This window comes from Diceros bicornis, chromosome 12 (genome assembly GCF_020826845.1).
Source record: "Diceros bicornis minor isolate mBicDic1 chromosome 12, mDicBic1.mat.cur, whole genome shotgun sequence".
NCBI lineage: Eukaryota > Metazoa > Chordata > Mammalia > Perissodactyla > Rhinocerotidae > Diceros > Diceros bicornis.
Window position 1 is genome coordinate 39479786 of NC_080751.1, and position 24024 is coordinate 39503809.

Sequence of the window (24024 nt, forward strand, 5' to 3'; positions counted from 1 at the left end):
CGGGGCTCCTTTTAAGTGCTCCCATGACATACATTACAGTGCTTTTCATAATATAATAATTGCCCATTTGCTTATCTGTCCCCCCCAGTTTGGGTGGAGGGACCTCTGACGTCAGGGTCCACATCTATCATGTTCCTAGTTATATCCCCAGGGCCTAACTTGATGCCTGGCACATGGCAAAGGCTCCCTAAAAATTTGTTGAATGAATGCATGAATGATCTAGAAATTAGGAAGAAAAAAAGAAAGAATGGAGATGCTTGATACCTCCCTCCTTCACCAGCCAGTGGTGACTGACCACAGAAGGAAGGGCATGTGCTGCCTTGACTCCTGTTTCCTTAGAACTTGGGCTGAGCTCTTCACTACCCTCTTCATTATAACAACGTTTCATCACAATGGAACAATGTGTGTGCCCAGTAGAGAACACAAAAGGTGATGATACTCGCACCCACTGGCACCACTTCCCGCTTTCCTTTGGTGTGCAGGTCAGAAACTATTTCAAGCAGAACCTTCCTTCTCTCTATCCACACTCCAGTCTTGAACTTAGTTTTCCTTTCATGTAAAAATATAGTCCTTATTGATGTCATTCTGAACTGCATGTGCTATGTGAGGAAAAGGCTCTGTGTCTTTCAAGAAATTATTAAAATGTTTTAAACGGTTTTATTGCACTTGTTATGGTTTTTAAAAAATCTCTTTCACAGAGCAACACTTCAATCACTGTAACGCTTGCTTTGTGAGGCAAACAATTATCGAAAAGCAGGCTCCTGGGGGACCTGCACAGGTGAGCTGTGAAACACCAAGAGGGCCAAACACCCAGCAGAGAAGAAACAGTGGGGGCATCCTGATGTTGGGAATGATTCTGGTAATGATGCCCTCTAGTGAAGCCATCTCAGGGCTCCCTGAACTCCCCACAGACCAGAAGACCTCCCCACTCTGGTGGTAAATAACTTCTCAAAGACAAAAAATCAACAACTGGTGTCCATTAACCACCATGATTGTAGAGCCAAGGCAGAAAATCAATGTGGAGAGCCCGAAGCTTCTCATGTCAGAGCCAGGAGTGGAGGCAGCGACTTTGAGGAAAAGAAGCAAAATGCTGAGATATTTTTATTTCCACGACCAGAGTCAGCCCCCTCCCCACCCCCCACCCTGCCAGCTGGAAGCTTCCTGGTGGGTGGTGGCCTCTCACCTGGGCCCTCTGTGAGCTGAAGGCCAGCTACCCGAAGACCCCTGGGAATTCCACGTGGTGCCTGGTGCCGGCTAACAAGCAGAGCTCTAAACGCTTCTTGCATGACCTTCGGCCCAGCCCCTCCCCAGCCACCCCTCCTCCCAACCTAAGATGATGAAAGATAACCACGCCAAGGAGACCAGCATACTGAAAAGGAACAAGGTTGGAGGGAAATAAGGGGCCACCAAACCAGGAAATGCACCACTGAATTTCCCCAAACCACATGGACCTTAAAACTCGTCAGACCGGTTTACAATTAGCCAATACCCAAGTGAATTTATTAAATGCAACTGTTATGATTCATTTAGATTCACTCCAATTCTGAAGTGATAAACGACAGCGAAAAAACTGTATTTATTTCCCCAAAGTCGGTAACAAGCACCCTCACTGCTCCTGAGTAAAGATGGGATGAAAGCAAAGACTTAAAAACAGCATCATGTTTACTGACTGTAGCAAAAGGAGAGCTGAGAGGAGTTGAAGGCTTGGGTTAAGATGATAAGGAGTTTGCTAGGTCTTCCCGGTCTGAGGAAACGTTTTCTGGAAAGGAGACTGCTGAATGTATGTCTTTCTCAGGCTGGTCCTATTTTGTTTTTGCAACAGACAATGTTCTGGATTGTTCTGCTTCTTTGTAATTTATGATGAAGTCCAGTCCCCAGGATTTGTCTGTTTTCTCCCTGGTCAGCCAGCCTCAGAAACCCCCATCTCACCCCTTCCTTTCCTTGTCCAACATTTAACCAGCATCAAATTGGAATCAGGTATATGAATGATATAAGGAATTCTCCGCCTTGCTGGAGCAAATGTAAATTCAGATATTGGATCTATAGCAGGCATAATCCAAACACAAAAATCTTGCAACCAAAAATAATCACCTCTCCCATCCACTTCCCAGACAAACAGTACAACCGCCTGCTTCATTCGCCTTCAGGTTCATCAGGATGAGGCCCAGAATGCTCACCAGCTCCTCAAGGGCACCAGAAGAGGAGTTTCTACAGACCAACCTACATCTCCACTCTCTCTACTCCCTCAGGCAGTGCCCCCTCACCGCCCGCTTCAGGAAGCAATCTCTCTTTTCCATTTGACTTTCCATAAAGAAGTTGGAGTTTTATTTTTCCTTGGCTTCCAATCTGTGCTTTGGACAGTGCCATAAAATTCCTCAGTAATTTATGGCCTGTTTTTCCTTTAAAGTGGAAAGCACTAATCCCTCATAGAGCAGGGAGACAAGCCCTTCAAATGTGAGGTAATCTAGAAATATGTCCATTCAGCACAGATAAGCCAGGTCCTGACCCACTGTTCAAAGTTTCCATGAAGACCCTAGCCCTGGACATAGAGCATGATCTCAGTAATAGCCTAGTCACAAGTGAGTACACGGTTGGAAAGATTCCTCTTGACCAACAAATGCATCTTCACCTGTCACTGACATCTGAAAATTCCAGGGGTAGAGATGTCGCCCTCTGGGTAAGGACTGCCTCCTCTACAGCACACTCTTCTAAAATGCCAGCCTGGGTAACTCATTATGTGCGTACACCTCAGTGTAAATGAGTTTATCAGCCAAGAGGAACCCAGGAAGCCAGACAGGGCCGCAGACTAGGAGGGGCTCTCAAGGGCATGAAAACCTGAAATCAGTCTTTGTGTCCTCCACATTTTTGCTGCAAGTTGGCTCCAATGATCACACTCAGATCTTTGCAAGTAGCTTTTTTATAATCTTTTCTAATAAACACAAGGGAATAAAATATTAAAATACGCCTCGCAATAGAGTTGATTGGTAGCAAACAATTTGGGTCTTGTCAAGTAACAAATGATTTCTGAAGAGAAGAAGCAAGAGTGAAATGGCACTTGGATAATATTCAGCCTGACCTGATTCAGGAAGGAGGAGGAAGCATGGGCCTTTCTGGCCTCAGCCCATGTAATTCTATACGAACCATCTCGGGAACCATAACATTGGCTTTGCTACTGCTTTATGAATGTCACTGGCTAAAGACAGAACAAGGATGAACTACTAGAACACCATTTAGAAAATCCTGCTAATGAGGGTCCTATTTGCACTGCTATTTTCATAGAAAAACATCTGTCCAGTCTGAGCTTCTCTCCCTTCTTTAGAGTCAGATGCCTACAAACAACACTTAGGATCCTACTTTTAAAAACTCAGTTTCATATTTGTTAATATGGAAATATTAACAAAAACTGAAAATGATCTTTTCCTGCTCACCACATTAGTCTCCCTTGGTAAACAGCCCCCAAAATGTAGCATTTGCTTCAAATAGTAGAGGCCAGATTTTCAGATAGTGCTTACCAAATGAGATCAAGAGATAGAAGTGCCGTCCCCAAAATAGTGTCACATGAGCAAACGAGTTTGGGAACACTGTTCACTCAATTGCCATCCTGGTGACTGAAGGAAATTAGCATAATATATTAGCATATATTAAAGGTTCTGAGAAGTCCTGCAATAAATGTTTAGCTTTATTTAATCCACTGTTTCCCAATCTACTTGATGACAGCATTCCTTTTTTGAGTGTGTATGACCTATTGACTTCTTTTATGCTGTGGAACACATTTTGAGAAGCCTTGCTCCAAGGGAATAATTACAACTCAAAAGGAAGGATCTTTCCATTACAGTAGGCTGAATTACAAAGTAAACAACTATCCTGACACTCTAGAGAATTCTGGAAGTGGGGGGAACAAAAAGGGGAATCTTTTTTTTATTAAAAGTCAACCCTCATCACGGTTTTTACTATCCCCTTGACATGTAAAGACCAACCCCTGAGGGACAGGCAAATGCTTACCTCAACCAGACAAGTTTCAATTTGTGTCAGCCCTAAAGGTAGTCTGATCAACTGGCTCAACCTCAGTCAATAGCTGAAGGGCAAATTGAAAACATAAATAAATCAGCCTCCCTTATTAAAAGTTCTAGACACATGGTATTGGCATTAACTTATGACCAGTAAACTAGATGATGGATGATGGATGACGGAAGCATGGTAGGTACATGATGGTTGGATCCAGTGTGGTAGGGCTATACGAGTACCTTACTTATCAGGATACCTATTTTCTCATATTTTCTCTGTCTCTACTGGATTTTTTACTTTGAACAAATCACTTAGGTTCTGAGCTCTTATATTCTTCCATCTACACATGAAGATTTAATGAGTATCTGTTATTAGATAGCAGTTTTTAAATTCTTTCAGTTGGAAGGAAAATGTTCCATGGACCTTTCCCCCACCTGATCATCCCTAAGAGAAAAACAGAGAGAGAGAAAAGAAAGGGGAGGGAAAGAGGAAGGTAGGAAGGACTTCTAATTCATTTGAACGCCTTTTGAATAGAGCTTGAATGTATAAATATGTAATGGTATTAAATGTATAATGGTATTGATATCAATGTCTTCTGAACCACGCCCTCAGCCTCCTGGACTCAGTGTGTTAGGGAGACCGTATACCTCTGCATGTGCAGTAAATAGCCCTTTTCTCAAAACCAAGAGACCCAGGTGCTCGTTCATCTGCCTCAATTCATCATTTAACTTCCGTGGGTCTTCTTATCCTCAAACATCACATTAGGATATTTACTACCATACAAGTTTAATGGAAGAATCAAGAGAAAAAGTACAGATTGTTGAATAAATGTATTAACATTGTGCAGTCCCATGAGGGGTGAGGTGAAAACACATTATTTTCCAAAGACCCCACATTCCTGATCAGAAGGTGCAGCACTGTCCTGTGCCGGCTGAAGTGTAGCTACTGCTGGGGAAACCCGCCATGCACCATAATGGCATGAACTGAGCTCTCTAACCTTGAATTTCTGACAGTGCAACCCAAGAACCCTGATGCACCACTATCTGATATTGAATGCCATTTGCAGGGATGTCGGGAGATGGGGGCTCTTGGAACATTAGGTATTTCAGTTCATCAGGTGACTTCTGCATCCTACCTTGTTATGGACTTGTTCACTGAGGAATAGCCAGGCAGGTTTTTAGAACCAGTCTACCCTACCCATTCTGCAAAAGCCACTTCCTCCACAAAGCCTTTATCAGCCTTCCTTGAACAATCATAACACGTTTGCCTTTGTTTGGGTGAGCAAATTATAAGCTTATTGAGAGCAGGGAATCCTATCTTCTTTAGCTTATCTCCATCTTACTGGTACTCATTAAAAGTCTATTGAATTAGAAGTTGTGTTCTAGGCTGATGTTTCTGAAATTATTATTTTTTTTACTGGGACCCACAGTAAGAATTAAAATCACCATATAAATAATATTCCTATAAATAAAACTGAAGCAGAAGTTTTATAAACCAATATTTACCCTTACCGCACACAATGCATTCTGATCATTTTTAAATTGTTCAATTCAATTCCATATTTAAAATTGCTGTTTGAGATCCACTTAATTGATGTCATGACCTCAAGCGATGGGTACCGACCCACAGTTTGAAAAACTAGTCAAGATGTGCTCTTATTCTCTTTTCTCATGTTTTTCTCCCTCAGAAAGAAAAATAGGTCTTCTAAAAAAGCAGATAAAAACTCTAAAAGCTCTTAACTGGTTTAAATTTGGAAAGGGTCAAATGATGCTCACTTGCCTAAAATCCAAATCCTGTTAGAGAAGGCACAAGGCAGCCTTACAGCATGTGGGCGTCCACAGGGCCACCGCTTCAGCCTTCAGAGACAAGCTACTGTTGGATCTTAAATATTAGTGTATTAGTGTAATATATATATATATATGATTGATAACTATAAATGGAATTGATTATACACATTATCTTGCTTATATACATTTTGATTCTTAAAGATACTTCCTGCCAGGCTGCTTTCTGAAAAAGGCTTCACTAATTTATACTTCTACCAGTAAGTTAGGACAAGACCCAGTTTGCTCTGACTCTGAAACTGATGCGATCAGTCTTTTCAAGTGGGCATCTCTCCTTTTTAGATTCTTGGGGGCAGGCATCAAGACGGCTCTTTTGGAGCCCCCACTGCACCCAGCACAGCCCCAGGCACAGAGCAGGGCCCCAGAGGGCTGGAGGGCAGGAGAGAACTACTGAGCACAGCCCTAATGAGGGGACACATGTGAACTATGTGAAGCTCCATCTGGGCTCTGAATCTTCTAGCACAGGGAAGGGCTTAAAACACATTCATGATGGGCCTCATTTACTCTCCAGGCGCTCAGGAGGCTTGCTTAGTCTGAAAAACTGCCGTATATCCCACCCACAAGGGGACAGCCACATGACTCTATTTTCTGCTTGTTTCTCAATCACTGTCTTATCTGTCTTCCTCCCTTTTTCCCCTTAAAATAGTTGGCTTTACAGTTGTCTGTGCAGTCATATGATAAGCACTGATAAAGAAAAATTTTTAAAGAGCCAAGAAAGGATAAGGAAGCAAAGAGAAAGAGACAAGTTCTCTTGTGCATGGGGCTGGGCTTCTAACACTTCAGTTTCCTAGAAACAAAGCCCACAGATCAACTTTAAATCTTCAGCCCCAACAATGTGCAAGAGTGAGGCAGACTGTTTGGGTGAGAAACTCATGCTTTCAGTGTTGTCAGGGACCTGGGGAGATAAGGTCTGAGTTGCACTCTAGTCCCTACAGAGGTCAGCCTCTATCCTCAATTTTCCCATCTGTAAACTGGATGAAAATGCCATCCCTGGCCCCGAGTCCCAAAGCTGGTTCATCATTATTACCTACGTGGGTGGAACTCGTTTCATTTTTCAGAGCTTTATTAAATGTCTTGCAACCAATGAGGTACGCAGAGCCAATATGCCTATTCCCAGTTCACAGTGGAGGAAACTGAAGTTCAGAGAGGTTACATTTCTTCCCCAAGGTCACACAGCTCATTAGTGGCGAAGTTGAGTTGATACAGAATAAACAAGCAAACTGTGAATGCAGCACGTCGTGAATATAGACTGGCCTATAAATGCTTGAAAGCAGGCAGCAAATACAAACTTGGCAAACCACAGTCACTTCCTATGTACTCATTAAAATGAGAACTACCCTCTAGCCAAGGCATGCCCCTCAGATAGAAAGCAGCCCCCAACCCCAAGTGAGCCTCAGACACACAGAATCAAATTGAATGGACTCAGACAACAACATACGTCCCAAACCACACAATCAACATTTTTTATAATAGAATTCTAATAATAATAATAATAGCTAACATTTTTTCTATGCTTATCATGTGACCAGCACTTTTCTAAGCACTTTCTATGCATTATATTGTTTATTCTAAACAACACAGTTAAATAGAGACTACTGACCTTGTTTTATAGATGAATAAATAAAAGCTCAGAGAGGTTACACAATTTGTCAAAAGGTCACACAGCTGGTTCAGTGGTGTAACCAAGATTAGAACCCGCCTCCCTCCAATGCAAAGCCTTTGCATTGAAACATGAGGCCACCTGCTTCAACATGCAGGGGCTGTGCTGCATCTTTTTCCTCATTTTTTTTTAAAAGTCAAAAAATATACATATGATAATAGGGGAAATTATGTGTGAGGATGAGGGGGTATACGAGAACCCTCTGTACTTCCTGCTCAATTTTTCTGTAAACCTAAAACTGCTCTAAAAAATAAAGTTTATTAATTAAAAAAAAATAATGCTGAAGTAAAAGATAAAAATCCTCCCCATGTGTCAGCACCCTCTCTTGCCTTTTCCTTTTTTAAAGTATACACATACAGATGTGTGTGACTGTGTGTAATTTTTTAAATATCATATTCTTCTCTGTCACGGAAGAAAGGAGAACACCCCAGAACAAATATCTAAAGAACATCTATTTTTAGGTAATTATTGTTTTAATTTAAAGTTAAAATTTATTTAATCAACCAAGCATCTATTATGCGTGGGGCAATACATACAAGTGTTAGCACAAAAAGGCACAAGTTTTTACTCTCAGGGACCTTTTCTGCCTCTGCAAGAGAGAGAGCCAGAAAGTATCCGATCGTCAGCACTAGACATCAATAATTGTAAACAGAAGGCACAAGTAGTAAATGTTACCAGGACTCCAAAGGCCCAAAGAGCTGTGGTCTGGAGAGTTTTAGTAATGATGGCCCAAGGAGAAGGGAGAATGGATGGTGGTTAGGGATTCCAGGAATGGGGACATGGGGCATCAGAGCACAAAGAAGGGAAAGAAAGAGGTTGGGCAGGGAGGACGGAAACAAGGCTTCATGGAGGAGATTCCCAGAACAGGGGACGAGGGACCCACTTACAGAAAATGGGGGTTAGGGGTTTAAACCTTCCAAGGCACTGAATGTCTGGCGGGATGATGAGGCTAGACTCTAGCCAGTAGGCAAGTGGGGGTCGGGGAGACAATCGCTGGTGCTGAGCACCCGGAAAGGGTATTTAGTGCCATGATCCTTGCACAACTCTTGCACCAACCCCCTGGATTCCGGAGAACCAGAATAATAAAGATACGAAAACCAATCCTACAGCTGTCATCATCAATTAGTACTCAGGCACCTGGAACTTCAACGAGATATTCTTTACTAACATGAAAAAAATAGTTTTAAACCAGCTAGGTGTCATGGCTGGGGACTGTGCACCTTCTGTGAATAGAGCCCTGACACTCACTGTGGGAAAAAGGAGAAGCTGTGGGATCCTGCGGCACATAACAGGCCAACGGAGCAGACTGAACTTCAGACGTTAAGGCAGCAGGCTGCCTCTGCGATTCTAGGGGTTCTCAAAAGGGGTCCCTGATCAAAAAACATGATCCCTATTTTTGGCTAATGCTGGGATTATTTTAACAAGAGGCTAAATCTTCCATTTTAAAGTGACTGCAAATTTCCCTCCTCTGTCCCTAGAGGGACAAAAAAATGACAAACAAATCCTTTCCTGGGCATATTTCATTATTGGGGCTGGGGGGCACAAAGGCCCAGGGTGCCAGTGTTAGCAAATAAAAAGATAGGGCTCCCAGTTAAATCTGAATTTCAGATAAACTATGAATACTTTGTTAGTATAAGTATGTCCCATGCAACATTTAGGACATATATATAGTAAAAAAAAGTATTTGTCATTTATCTGAAATTCAAATTTAACTGGGCATCCTGTATTTTATCTGGCAACTCTGGGCTCAGGGCACCTAAAAGAAATAGGATGAAGTCATGGAGGAGCAAAGGATACAGACGCAGGAGCCTGGGTGCCAAGGACAAACTTTTTTATCCACTTCAAGATACGGTGACTCTGCCAAAGCTCATAGTTGCTCATCAATAGGACACAGAGTCGATGGTTAAATGCCCACGCACTTTCACCTACATTTATCTCATTTAATCCTCCCAGCAACTCTACAACCTAAGAAGGATGACTATTACTAACCCTTTTCATAAACTAGGAAACAAAAGTTTGAGGAGTTTAGGTGAATTTTTAAAAAGTCACAAAGCTATAAAATAGAAGCACCAGACTTCCTGCTCCTGGGTGAATTCTGAAGAAGGTTTTGAAGGAAGGAAAGGACTTATATGGTTGAAGAGGAAAATAAAAGGCAATTTCTGAGAACTGATCCTTAAAGGTCAGATGAGCTATCTGCTGCGTTTGTTTTTGTTACTTTAACGTAAGTTATCTAAAATGAAATCTGCACTTAAAGACCAAAGGTCTTAACAGAAAATTAACAAGTAAATTCATAGCTCCTTACGAGCATAGACTAATCTTTTCAAAAGGCTGGCTATTCTTCAACTCTTGTGACTCCTTAGAAACTCCAGTGTCCTGGTCAAAAGCAAAGTCCTGCTCTCTAAATGAAGCACCTTGGTGCACTGCCTACATTTGGGCCAGGACAACAGAGCAATGGGTGTGCATTGCACTAGAGGCTAGGATTATGTAAGAGACACATGGTAAGAAAATGAAGTCAGATGCTCTGGCCCGGAGAAATGGGACGTACACCTGGACCACAGCAAAACAAGCCGTCAAAAAACCTCAAACCTCAGTGACCACATTAGGCTCACAAGCTAATGCAGGTGATGTTCAGGTCAAAATGCAATACCATCTCCGCTCTTTAAAAATGCAAGAGGGAGCAATGCGGTGGGCAGGTCCATCCATTGGGACCAAAGCTAGCCCAAGGGCATGTAATCCATGTTCCCCTCAACTCCCACCCCAGGGGCCAACTAGGAAGGGCCAAGTGTAGAATTCTACTTCTGTACACTTGGAATTCAGCAAACACTGAATCCCTGTTTCCTGTTGCTGGCTTATTTCAGAGAGGGAGGGTAGTGGGGACTGGAAACATTTTGCTCAAAACTCCTCAGTTGGTAACTACTGAACAAAATCTTCAGACAGAAGCACAATTTTACCTGTATCTAATAACAAATATTAATTGCAGATATTTACTGATAATAATTAATTACCATTTATTAAGAACTAGCTAGAAACCAGGCACTTCTACATGTTTCATCTAATATCACAATAACTCTACAAGATAGCTATTCCCAGTTTATAGATGAGGACACTGGTACAGACGGGGTCAATAATTTGCCCAATAGTATGCAGCCAAAACTGATAAAACTAGAATTCAAACCACAACGGGCTGACCCCAAGGCCCACACTATTTTTTTAGATCTATGAATTTAGACAAGCCATCACTCAATTACATGAAGGATGCTACAAAGCTGTTCTCCATCTCTATGAGGCCTATCAAGAAATAAACAAAAGAAAATTAACTGGAAACACAGCATGGGAGATTGAGGTTAGCCCTCAGGATAGATGTCCTTGATAACCAAGTGTTCAATATATCATGAGTGATTTTGTTCAACACTTTGCTCCAAGCAAAATTCCTAGAACACAGAAAGTATTCAATATGTATTTGTTGAATGGCTGGCTGACTAGATGGATGGATAGATTAATGAATGAATACACATTCTATCCACCACGCCCTTTCTTTGGATAGCTTGTTATTGTTCTGTTTTTTGTATTTTTTTTAATGAAGCAACTATTTCTGGATTGAATTCCTACTTTAATCTCACTGGTTTCCTGACTGCCCTCATAACCCAAAACGCTAAAAACTGCTTGTCTAACATTTTTTATGCTCTTCTTCCAATTTAGAGGGGCTCCCTTCCCTGTCTATTCAGATTCCATTTTCTTCAAAGCCTGACTCAAAATCTTACCAAGAAGCCTTTGCCAACTCTTAGGACCCACATTAATCCTCCTCTCCTGGGAATTGCCATAGTTTTTCAGCTTCACTGTTTCATAAAAGGGTGTTAATATTGAGTCTCCAAATAGCCCACTTAAGGAAGACCCATTCCTTCTTTTATCTAATTACAATGTTTTTCAAAATATGTCCACAAAACACTAGTTCTATGGCTAATAATTTTTTCACCAAGAAGAGCATTCTACAATGAAATAAATTTGGGAAATATGTAGTTACACACAGAGGTGTACAAGTCCCTTTGCTATAGGCCATCTTGGAGTCTTTATATACTAATGTGCATTTGACTCTGTAACATTTCCCAACCTCTTTGATCACAGCAACCTGAAAATATTATACAGCTCCTACTCTTTAAAAGATACTCTGGCAAACGCTGGTCGATCACATGCTCCATCCTTGCTGGCTGATTGATGATTCTCTCAGCTGCCTAAAATGGTTTAGATAATAATCAGTCCAGAAGGTGTGGAGATGGATTCATAGACCCTGCATTCTAGAAATTCTACTTGCTTGTTTGTCTTTAGCATATCCTTTGAACGGCTTAAGGATACAGAGAGAGGGCTCCGTTTTAAAAATAAATGTATTTTTGTGGGTCTTGAACACTAGGTCAAGAACCAAGCTATCAAAAATTGCTTTGTGATCTTGATCACAACAATGAAGAAAGATGAAGAAGGAAACAAAGCAGAAGCTGGCAGTTTTTCAGGGGAGACAAGACTTAGCTTCATGGATAACAATAAAGAGAAAATATTATCAGGTGCTAGGTTGAGCATAGTCAAGGCCAAAATGCAGAGAGCAAATCAGGATCATTGTTAACAGAAGCCCTACAGAGCATCTAGACTACGCTAACTCCTGCTTTCACACATGTGGAATCTACGGTCCAACACCACTGATTAATAGAAGTTATTTGACTCCCCGTTCCATAAATTTCCCAGGGAAAGAAAAAATATTAGCTAATCCAACCCTCAAGAGGTGAGGTCTAGGCATCCCCAGGTCTGAAAGGCTTGTGATGAGCTCTCATTTTTAGTTGTAATTTTACATACCAGTAAATTTATGTTATTCCTTGATTAATACGCTGTCTCCTATTAGATTTTATGCTCCATGAGAGCAGAGACAAGCTCCTGGCATGGTGCCTGGCATATAAGGTATTCAATAAATATTTGCTAAATGGATGAAAGAATGGCTGGAACAACGAATGAACACACCACTTCGTCCACTGGTTAGAATCTTTTGTGGGTTCCGCCATCTCTCTTTTCAGCACTGTACTGGATGATGAACTTCTAAGAAGAGCAGAATCTAAGTTAGTCTGATCAAAGAGCGCTGCCTATTTGAGCTTCTACAAGACAGACCCCAAAGAGGCAGCCTTTTATTCAACCAACTGATGAGGGAGTAGGTTATGTTCACTTCCTGAGTGGCTCATATGGGTGAGCCACTAGGGGAAAGACACTTCCTGCTCACAGATGCTTATATCTGGCTGGGGAAAGGTGACTGGCACCAAGAGACGCTATAGTCTGAAAAAACCAACAAATCTATTCAAGAAGGACATTTGCAAAATCAAAGACTATTTTTTCCTCAATAATTAATTATAGATTCGCCCACCATGATTTTTCTAAACCCTTCTTGAATCTGAGTACATTTTTAGTCTAATCGACCTCTTGGGGTCATTAGCTCAATGAGTTTATTCCTTGCTGGCAAATAAAGGCGACTTTTTCACTAGCTTAAAAACTACCTCTCTGCGACTGCAAGGTGAAGTAGAAAGGACCAGGGGGTTGGGGGCAGGCGAGGTCCTCATTTCCGTACTTGGATTTGCAAACAGTCTATGCTTCTCCTCTTCCTCCAGGCACAATATTACGGAGTTCGATCATATTCCCCTTGGAGTTTCCATTCTGTTTAGAGGTCGGTGAGCTACAAAGACAACAATATGTTCCTGTCCTCTCGGTTCTCCCAGCACAGTAAAGACTTTTGGCCACTTCACATGGTTTCTGCCGGAAAACTACATTTCAAACAGGTGCAGCTCTCCTGATTAGCATTATAATAGATTGTAATTACTTAACAAGCCCATATATACCCAGAGGAACTTGGAGAGAAATATAATGTTTTGCCAAGTGTAGCTTTTATTTATGTAAAATACTGCAGGCCTGCTCTGGAATTCTTTTAGTCTAAGTGAAACCTCTGGAAGCTTTTCATATGCCTCAATGAGCTCTGTGAGTTCAGGTGCTGGAATTCAAAATTTCATTTCTTGTTGCTGTCAATTACACAGGGTTTTGTATCTAAAGCCCTTACGAGAATTTACACTTCATTTTAAACTCTGCAAAGGAAGGACAAGTGGGCCTCTTTCTTCTCCCCTCATCCCAGCATCTTGCAAGGGCCCTGGGCACCCAGAGGGTATACAATTCCTACTTTTAGAAACCTCAGACTTGATGGAGATGCTTCTGCTTGGTGCAAATTGACACATGGAAATAATATAGCATCCTCTCATAGGAACATCATCAAGCATCCCACAGATTTTTATAAAATAAAATACCCTTTTCTTCTGCCTTCTCCTCACTTGTTTCAATTGTACAGAAAGATTATTTAAGGGATTCACTCAACTGCTTACCATACTGGTCTTCCCAACTAGATTTCATACTCCTTGGAGGCAAGATGATACAATACCAAAAACTTTTGTTTTACCAAGCCCCCAATAACCACCGCAGTGCTACACTACAGTAGGTGCTAGGGGAAGAAACACTTGTTTACTTAAATTCATTCATTCATTCAACAATGCGCCAGGAACTGTGTTGGGTACCCAAGAATAGAACAGTAAATAAAAACCTCTGCATTTATAGAACTTCTGTTCTGGTGTTAGAGATAGACAATAAAGATACATTAGAAAAAATATAAAATATATATAATACAGATAAGAGCTAAAGAGTAAAAATAAAGCAGGAAAGGAGCATACAAAGTGTCAAGGAGAAGGGTGAAATTTTAGATAGAATTATCAGTAAAGGCCTCACTGAGAAAGTAACATAATAAGTAACAACTTGAACAATGAGAGTACCTGGGGAAAGGACATTCTAGAAAGATGGAACAGCAAGTGCAAGACTGGGACAGGAACATGGTAACTATGTTTAAGGACGTCACGTGGGTCAACATGGCTGGTAAAGGAGCGAACGGGGTGAAGAGTAGTAGGCAATGGAGTGAGAGAGGTCATACCCAAAGGCCTGACCACGCTGGCCTTGCAGATTACGGTAAGGATGTGGATTTTACCCTGAGAGATTTGTGAGCAGAGTGACATGATCTGATGAAGTTGGGGGAAAGGGAAACCCATTAGGAGGCTGTTGAAATAATCCAGGTGTGAAATGACAGGGACTTGGGCCAGGGTGCTGTCAGCAGAGTATGGAAAGATGATCAGATTTGGGATATGTCTTGAAGGCAGAGACAACAGATGTTGCTGATGGACTGGATATGGGGTACTGGATATGGTTCTCACGGTTTCTGGCTTGAGCAACTGGAAGGATGGAGTTGCCGTTTCTTGAGAAGGGGAAGACTATGAGAGACTTAGATTGGGGAGGAGGGAAGTCTGATACACAGTTTTGGACATAAATGAGTTTAAGATACTCTTTACACATCTAAATGGCGATGCTAAGAAGGCAGTTGCATACATAAGTTCTGAAGCTCAAGGGCAGGGATGGGCTGGAATTAGGAATTTAGAGTCAACAGCATTGAGAATGCATTTAAATCTTTGAAGCTAGATGAAATTGGTACAATAAAACCAAAACAGCAGCTCCCAAATATCTCTATTTCCAATTACTCATATGCTTCAATCAATAATTAACCTTTGACCACAGTGGCCACAATTCCTAGACTTTCCAAAACAATCTCATTTCAAGTAATTTTAATATTTTCAGGAAGGCAATTTGTTAAATGTAACTACATTAACTTTATTTTTAGACTATGTGAGACTTTTCATATAAATACTTTCACAAATCAAAGAGAAAAATATCTCTCGCTGGACCATATGTTCTGATTTAAGATTCTAAAACTATGAATACACACATATAACTCTTCAAATATTAATAAAATTGTTAGAATGTACTGTAGCCTGGCCCTTCGCTAAGAACTTTACATAGACTCCTTTATTTCTCACAATAGCCCTAAGAGGTAAGAACTATTATATTCCATTTTACAGATGAAGAAACAGGTTTAAAGAGCCCAAGTCACACGCCCAAAGGCGTACAACCAGTGACTGTTGGAGGCATCCTGAAGCTGGAACTCACAGATTCCAGGGAGCTCATCAGGCCCACTGATGAGCTAGGGAACTGAGGGTCTCAAATATTTGCTAAATCTACTGCCGGTCAAAGACACAGAGAGAGAAACAAGACAGACAGACAAAGCCTGACTGCCCAAGAGGCCCGAGACCCTTTAACAATGCCAAGCAGCTATCGGTGAGAGCACTGGGGCAAAAACTAACCCGCAGGGTAGCTGTTAAACAACCAATTATATACCAAAGGGAGCAATATTTAATTAGATGGCAAGTATTATAGGAGTCAGTAAGGAGTACAGTAGGGGGAGATCTGCAGAACCTCAGCTACTGGGGGACAAATTCAAGGTGCAGATACCCACAAAATGGGCACAGACCATTCCCAGTCCTTCCACACCGCCTTTCCAGACCCTTCCCACCTCACTTTATTTAAATGCTGATGGAGGTTTGCAGAGATCCTCGAAGATTTCCCTACAAAGTCATGAAGATAGAGATTTGGGCATTGTATGTCAAGATGTGGTCAGACTACCAGCTGCAGGAGACTCAGCAGGGGCATGTTTAAAAACAACACATGTCCTCAGGCTCTGCCCAGGACATGAGCATCCTAACTACTAGGGGCCTCGCCTTGGCCTTTGCATTGTAAGAATCTCCCCAAGGGATTCTGGGGCCAATGGGGAATCACAGCTCCTGAGCCCAACCTCTCCAAAAGGGGTGTAAGCCTATCTCCCATGGTCAGCAGGCAGAGAGAATTTTGAGAAGCCCTGTCAATGGGCTATTTTGGAAATATGAGAAACACTATGAAACACTAGTGTCCCATTCCTTGCCAAATGAGACCACCCAACTGAAGAGAAACATTTTGGAGACTATGAAAAACTGGCTTCTTTAGGTCCTGTATAATAATCAACTCAGTAAAGAACTCTCTGCAGGGCCAGCCCCACGGTAGGTTTAGGGCACATGATAAGGATAACTGTAGTAGTTAAATATGCACTGAGCACTTCCTAAGAGCACTTCCTAAGGTGGTCTGTACACCTTATATGTATTCACTCCTTTCATCCCCCAAACAACCTCTTTTCTAATAGGTAGGTACTTTCCTTACCACCCACTTTTTACAGAGGAAGAAACAGAAGCACAGGTTAAACGGCTCACCAAAGGCCACGAAAGTGGCTGGTGGTAGAGGAGGGATTCAAGCCAGAGCAGCCCGGCTCCAGAGCTCTGCCCTGAAGCACTCTGCTGAACCACCTCTCAACAAACGACTTTCCGTCAAGACAGCTGTATTAGGAGCACCTCTTCTACAGGATGAAGCAAGGGAGGGACACGAACCAAAGGGGTCTTCAGAGGCAGGGGAGGTAGAAGAGGGGAGAAGTGAGCTCCGTATATAGTCTACTGATGTGACAACACTGGCAAACTGCAGAGCGTGAACAGGACCAGCCAGCTGGAACCTGCGCGCTCCACCCACCCTTTGTGCCATTGACCGCGCCCCCCACCAGCTGTCCTTAATGCAAATACAGCTCCATCCAGCCTTCACTCAGCCTCTGGTTCTAACATGAATCCCAGTCCTTTTAGTTTACACAGATCTTGCTTTAGGAATTATCAAGGTCTACTGTAAAATTTCAGGACATTTCTATGCAGAAACTCCTGGTACATTAATTATCTGGAGCCCTCCTCTGCCTAAAATTTCTATTCTAGCCCAGTGCTTCTCAAAGCACGGTCTGGTCACAATCTTGAAGACAGGTTGTTCAAAAGGATGATTCCCAGTGTTCGTCCTAAACCACAGAATGAAAAGCTCCCTGAAGGTGGGGCAGGAGGATCTATATTTTTAACACCCTCCCCAAGTGATTCTCATACACACTCAAGTCTGAGTAGTGTTATTATCTAGTTCTTGGAAAATGAGCTATAGCAATAATGTTTAATGGAATTCAGCTTCAAGCACAAGTGAACTCTCCCCATCTCTCTGTGATGAGCTTTCTCTAAAGCAACCTCCTTTGTCGTCACAACTGGTACACCTCTCATTATCTGGAGAATAATTATCTCAGCAAGGCTTTTAAACATTCTAGAATCCACCTCAGTTTTCTAAACTTTCCTCTACCCCAGTGTTTCCAAAGTGTAGCCCCCATATCACTAATGATTTTAAGAGGCACCTGAGATGAACTTCTTTTCTTTTTATTTTAGAAGCCATGTGTTTATTTTAATATGAATGAAGAAAAATTATAACTACAATATCCAAACCTGTGACTTCATGAATACTAGGGCTTAAGTGCAAAATATAAAGAATCAATGCTTTAAAATATTATGTTTTAATATTTAAAATATTTTTTAAATATTTTGTGAGGAAGACTAGCTGTGAGCTAACATCCATTGCCAATCCTCCTCTTTTTGCTGAGGAAGATTAGCCCTGAGCTAACATCTGCGCCCATCTTCCTCTATTTTGTATATGGGATGCCACCACAGCATGGCCTGATGAGCGGTGCATAGGTCTGCACCCAGGATCGGAACCCACGAACCCCAGGTCCCCAAAGTGGAGTGTGCGAACTTAATTACTATGCCACCGGGCCAGCCCCCTAAAAATATTAAAATATTTTTAATCAATGTTTAAAAATAATAATAGCACAGGAGTACTCAGATAAAAGTCCAAACTGGAGAAAACTTATCCTGCCTGCTCCCTTCTGAGAGGCACCCTCAGTTTCAGCCGTGCCTCTCTGTTCTCTAACCCTGACTGACAGGCATTCTCTGCCTTTATTCCAGCAATGTCTCTGCCCATGGAACATGGTCTCCTCTTGTAAAAAAACTCTTTAAATGTTACCCACCATTTCATGCCCAGTTCATGCCTCCTTCCAGGAACTCTCCAGATTCTTCCAGCTCTGCTAGCACACTCTCTTCTTAAACTTTAACATACTTACAGTACTACTCATTTAGAACCTAGTTGCTGCTTAAGTGTCTACATGTATCTATTCAGTGTCATTTCCCTAGTGAATGTAAGCCCCCTGAGGGTAACCCATGGTCTCTTTTACCTCTGGCTCCCATAGACTGCTAATTTCCCTGGTTGAATCTGATCACAAAACAGGAACTTGGTGAATACACGTGAATTCATGTTGAATACATGTGCAGTTGAATGAGATGTTCTACAGCAAAGAGAGAAGCAGCTGTTCCACGCCCTCCACATCTCCTTACTTCAAGCCCGATTTCTTAGCCACACCTGAGAAAGGGCGTATCTCTTCATCATGGACAGGTAAAGAGCCCAGAGGCCGGAGCCTGGGAGATTCTACTCAAAGGTGTGATTCTGTGGGTGTCCCCTGGCTCATGAGAATGGGAAAGGTGACCTTAGTCAGCCCAGGTGCAAGTTGTCTGTTTCCAAGGGCCAGTCACCTCTGCTGATGCGTCCCCACCCTCAGTCTGGAGGAACAAGAGGGGCCACAGAATCCTCTGGTGAAAACAACACACAATGAGCAAACAGAACCAGCTCTGCTACTTCATCCTGTGACTTTGGCCTTTTTGTATCTCAAATATTTTAATCTGTCCAATAGCTGTTATACTTGATGCATGCTTGCTCTAAGGCAAAAGAAATAATGATTTTGAAAGCACTTTAAATTATTATGTACAATAAAAACGTCGGAGACACAGCACGCAAACCTGCAGGGAGAACAGACTGGAGGTCAGGGGGCTCAGTTCTCCACCAGGCAAGCCGTGGGCAACTGGAGGTGTGGGCCCTACTTCCAAACCTCGCTTTGCTTATCAGGTGACCTCAGGGACCCACTTAGCTTCTCTGGGACTCAATGTCCTTGTCTGTAAAACTTGCCTGTGCACTAGATTATCTGGTCTACGGCCAAGTCCAACATAAATTTGAGAACCTTAGAGAATGATAACCAAGCAAGACTAGTACCTACTGCACACTTCACTGGACTTGCTCAAAAGTGGGGATGGTGCCCTGATGCGCCTAGGGTTTGGGTGGGCCCCAGCAAAGCATTACCAGAAACTTGCAGATACTTCCCTCCAACCGAGATCTGTTTTGTGGATCAAAGCAGGCCTGCTGTTCATCCTACCTGCTCTCTGGTTCACTGTCCCACTCCCTCATCTGCATATACAGCAAAAGGCCCTATCTCCTCACTGCCACAGTCCCAGTTTTTCCTTCCCCTTCCTGTTCCAAAACAACAGCAACTTCAAAAACCACAGGTTTTAGAGCTAAGGTCTGGCTCTGAAATTAGTTATCCCTTCAGCTCCCCCTCAGACATGCACTGCTTTCATGAGTGAAAAAACTAACAACCATGTGCGGCAAGGAAATGGGGAAGGAGTGGGAACTCTGGTGGTAGGAGGGAAGCTGAGGTAAGGGGCATCGCTGAAATGGAATGGAATGGAATGGCACTGTGTTCTTTGGGATTCCATAAAGGTTTGCCTGCTTCCCAAAGTATAAGCCACAAATCTCCTAGGGTTGTACTTGGTGGGTTTGTTGGAGCTTCCCTTGTAAGCCCCGTAACCATGGTTTCGGGCTGACTGCATCACAGCCATGAGCATAAAGAGAATAAGCTTTTTCCTACTTTCCTCTATAACTCCACCTCCTGGGAAAAAATATGTAAGGTGATATGTCAAGGTGATTCATACGCAACCTCTGACCCTAGGACAATCATAAAATTATTTGTTTCAATAATTAGAAGATGACTCCTCTACATGTCTCCATGAGGATCAAATTCCTCTTTTTGTGTAGACCAAAGAACCCTGAAAACATATACACTCAGAGCCACACCTGCTCTTGGTGGAAACATGTAACGAATCTGAAAATACACAAATCCATTTCCTAATTTAACACCTTCCCTCCAAAAAGAGCTAAAACAAGGTTGCGTCTCCCTGCTTCTCTGGGTGCCCAAGTTGAATGTATTTGGTTGATAGTACATGGGTAAGGCCTATTTCCAAGTCCCTAATATTTGGACAATGTAATCAATTAACTCAATCTCAGACTTAGAAACAGTATCTCATGGTACAGTATCTTGAAAATCAAAACAGGGAAACAATATAACTTTAAGTAGGATTCAAAGCAATGACTTCCAATTACTCACAAGCAGAACCATTTTTAAAATACAACCCTCATTCTGGATAGACGGGCAATGCACTGGGCCAAACAAGCTCTGCTGATGTTTCTGGAAGCCTGGAGTGACAACCTAGAGGAGAAAACATTTTTCTCCCTGTATATCAGAAGATGAGCTAACCACCATGCAACAGAACAGCAACAAGCTAGCTTCCTCTCGGAGGGAAACATAAAGCAGCTCCTCACTCGGCTACGCAGGACAAAGCCAGGACGTGCAAGAAGCCTTCAGTCTAGGGCCACACGTGCCTCTCCAAGGACCGAGGAACCCACCCACACGCAATCACACACAGCCAGCCCACCACGCGCCTGCGGAAGGCGCCGAGTTCTCCGCCAACCTTCAGCACCGGCGGCTCTGGGTTCTCCCAGCTTGCGAGCTCCCTGAAGCACCCGCTGTTTGGAGGCGACAGAGGGTCGTACCCTCTTTCCAAGTCTCGTCTTCCTTGCCCTAATTCCTACTTCTCGGCAACTGCGAAGTGCAATATGCTTCCCAAGGTAACTGAGACCTGCACACACACACACCCCAGAGGGCAATAAGTCCACGCGCCCCACGACCAATGCCAAGGCCGAGAGTCTTCCCCCGGGAACCCACAGCCGGGCTCCTGGACGGGGAGGCGCCCGACTCACCCAGTCCTCGAAGTGGCGGCTTCCATTCTGCAGCAGCTCCTCAAACTGGATGGTGCAGTTGGCCACGAAGTCATCGTAGCCGATGGGGGCATCGTGGAAGACGGCCAGCTCGATCTTGCGCCCATTGCACACATCGGTGACGAACTCGTCGTGCCAGGCCGGGCTGTTGGTCTTCTGCTTGGTGGCCGTTTGGCCGATGCGCGAGTCGTCCACGTTGAGGGCGATGTAGGGATCCAGAAGGAAAGTCTGTGGCCGGGGTCCCACCGCATGGCGCAGCGACCAGGCTGTGGGCTTCAAGCTCACAGCCTCGCAGATTTTTATCTTAAGAAGGCCATTGAACACTACCATGGTCGGGGCGGGGAGTGGGGGCCGGGGTCACTCCGTCCGCCCCGAGGGCAGGAATGAAGAACCGACGCCCCGGCGCTCCGAGCCACTGGGACTCCTGGGTCCCCTCCCGCCCCACCTCACACTCTCCCTACACCTTGTAGCTTTGCGCCCTGGCGCGGGCGATTCTCAGCGAGTGCATGTATTTCCTCGCCGGGTTCCTAACGGAAAACAAGGAGGGGGGGAGAGCTGGGGGACGTCCGTGTTTGGAGCAAGTCTCTCCCCCCCTACCACCAGCAGCACCTCCAGAAGAGGAGACAAGCTGTCGGCTCCGCTGCAAGCCGCGAGGGCTAGGCTCGCCGCCTCGCTGGCTCTCCGGGTCCGGACTGCGGGGAAGCGGGCGCCGCGCCGGGCGCTTACCTACCTTTCCGAAACATAATCCCCGGGAAATTTCGACTCCGGGAGGGAGAGGGGGCGGTGGGACCCGGCAGGGACGAGAACCGGGGGCGCAGATTTCAACCCGGATCCTCTTCGCACACCCAGCGCCTGCCTCTGACCGCGCGGGGCGGGGAATGGACCCAGGGATGTTCAGTCTATCCGGAGGGATGCATGTCGAGAGGAAATGGTCCTCCTCGGAGCCAAATTTTTAAAAATCCACAAGCCACACAGCCGGCCCGGCCGCCTCCTCTTGGGCGAAGCAGCGCCGCGCGGCAGTCGGCGATCGGGAGGCGCCAGGAGCCCGGAATCTCACATCCGCGCGGGCTCGGGAGTCGGGGCGGCCGCCGCTCGGGCTCGGGGCGCAGGCCGGCACCGGGCGGTGCGCAGCGCGGCGGCGGGGCCGGACTGCGACTCGGCGCGGCCCCACCTCCTGGGCGCCGGCGCCCGCCCGCCGCGCTCCCCGCGTCCCCGCTCTCGGCTGCCGCTCGCTGCCCGCCCGCTCTCAGCCTCGGTCTCTTCTCCCTCCGTCGGTGTGCGAGCGAGTCTCCCTCCCTCTAATGCAGGAAATGCGCAAAAGACGTCAGTGTGTGTGTGTGTGTGTGTATGTGTGTGTGTGTGTGCACGCGCGCGCGCTCCTGTGTTTGGGGAAATAGAAAGTTTTGCCGGTTGGGGGAGCAATACGGGAAAAGTGAGCCGAGGAGAGGACGACGGAGAGCGGGCGAGCCTGCCCGGGTCGCGGCGGCGGGCGGGGGAGCCGGGCGGGAACCCCGCGCGGGACCCCAGGGAGTGGCGGCATTGGGGCGGGGGTGCGAGGGCCGCGGGCTGTGGATACCGCGTCCTTGGTCTCCACCGGGAGTCGAGCGGGCCGCGCATCTCTCCCGGGCTCTGCGGCCAACACTGTCTGTAGAGCCGGCGGGGGTCGCACTGAGGGAGATGACTCGGGACCCTCCCCAGCCCCACCCCGACTCGGGCCGTGGCGGCGAGAGCAGCCTGCGGAGTATTGGCCCGTCTGTCTGTCGTTCTGTCCGGAGACGCTCTGCTCCACGATGGCGGGGGAGGGGAGGAGGGGAGGGGCGTGCACGGCTCGGTGTGAGTTTTTAAACATTTATTCTCTCCCCCCTTTCTTTGGGGGCATTCTCCCCTTTGGGATCTGTCCTGGACCTCTCAGGCTGCAAGAACTTGTTGACAAGTGAAAGCTTGGTAGAACCTCGGCTCGGTTTGTGTGTTTATTTTTTACAAAGTGACTTCATATTTACTCTGGACCTTGTCTGTGTCCTTTGGGGGGACATCGGCTCTGATCAGCGCGCTGACAGCTGCCGTCCGAGCTGCGGGGAAACGGGGCGCGCCCTCTGGGGGGCGAGTGGCCGTGTCCGAGCTAATTTCCTCCGTAACCTTTAAACTCTCGCTGGAAGCCGCGGCGGCGGCTGGTCACGTGAGGCGAGCCCTGGGCTGCTGGGGAAGAATTTCCTCCGCGAGGAGCCGGGGACGGGGACGGCTGCCCGGCGAGGGACGGCCCTGCGCCAGGGGACGCGAACCTGGGAGGGCGGGGCGGAGAGCGCGGAGGCCCGGGGCACGGGTACCGCCCCGGCCGGGCTGGCCGAAGGACTGCGCTGGGAAGAGGTCGTCTCCGCAACCTGCGAGCGGGGATTGCGCAAATGGAAAAAGAAAACCTCGGCCCTCACCCGTGTGCCAATCAAGGCAGGCAGTTTGTAATGACCGTGGTAAGCCGAGTGTGTATCTGGCGAGTCTGGTTAGTGTAGACCAAATTTAAAACCCACCTCTGGATCACTTTTTCTCAGTGGAAAAAAGTTGTCATTGCCTGTGGCTTAAAGGCTTAAAGGCGAGGAAGGAAGCAGTCCCCTGGAACAACGGGATACCAAGTGCAACACACAGGTCGCAAAAAATGATCAGAAAGTCTCCAAGTGATTGTGGCAGATCCTCGCCTAAGGCCTGCAGTCGCTGCTCTCCGGAGTTTACGAGTAATTTCCCGCAGCCTGCCCTGTTGAACGGGGCAGC

General features: G+C 45.2%; 1 protein-coding gene across 2 annotated transcripts in view; it reads right to left on the reverse strand.

The window, feature by feature from the left end:
* The window catches only part of PRKCE (protein kinase C epsilon), a 488396-nt gene extending 465849 nt beyond the window's left edge, over positions 1-22547 (reverse strand). The window contains exons 1-2 of one of the 2 annotated variants that reach the window (XM_058551312.1): positions 21995-22547; positions 21247-21791 (exon numbers count right to left, since the gene is read on the reverse strand). In XM_058551312.1, coding sequence (XP_058407295.1) covers positions 21247-21594 — 348 coding nt within the window. In that variant the 5' untranslated portion in view covers positions 21595-21791; positions 21995-22547. Of the gene's footprint in view, positions 1-21246 lie in introns of both variants that reach the window. The other variant, XM_058551311.1, reaches the window with a different exon arrangement.
* Positions 22548-24024: the final 1477 nt, after the last annotated feature.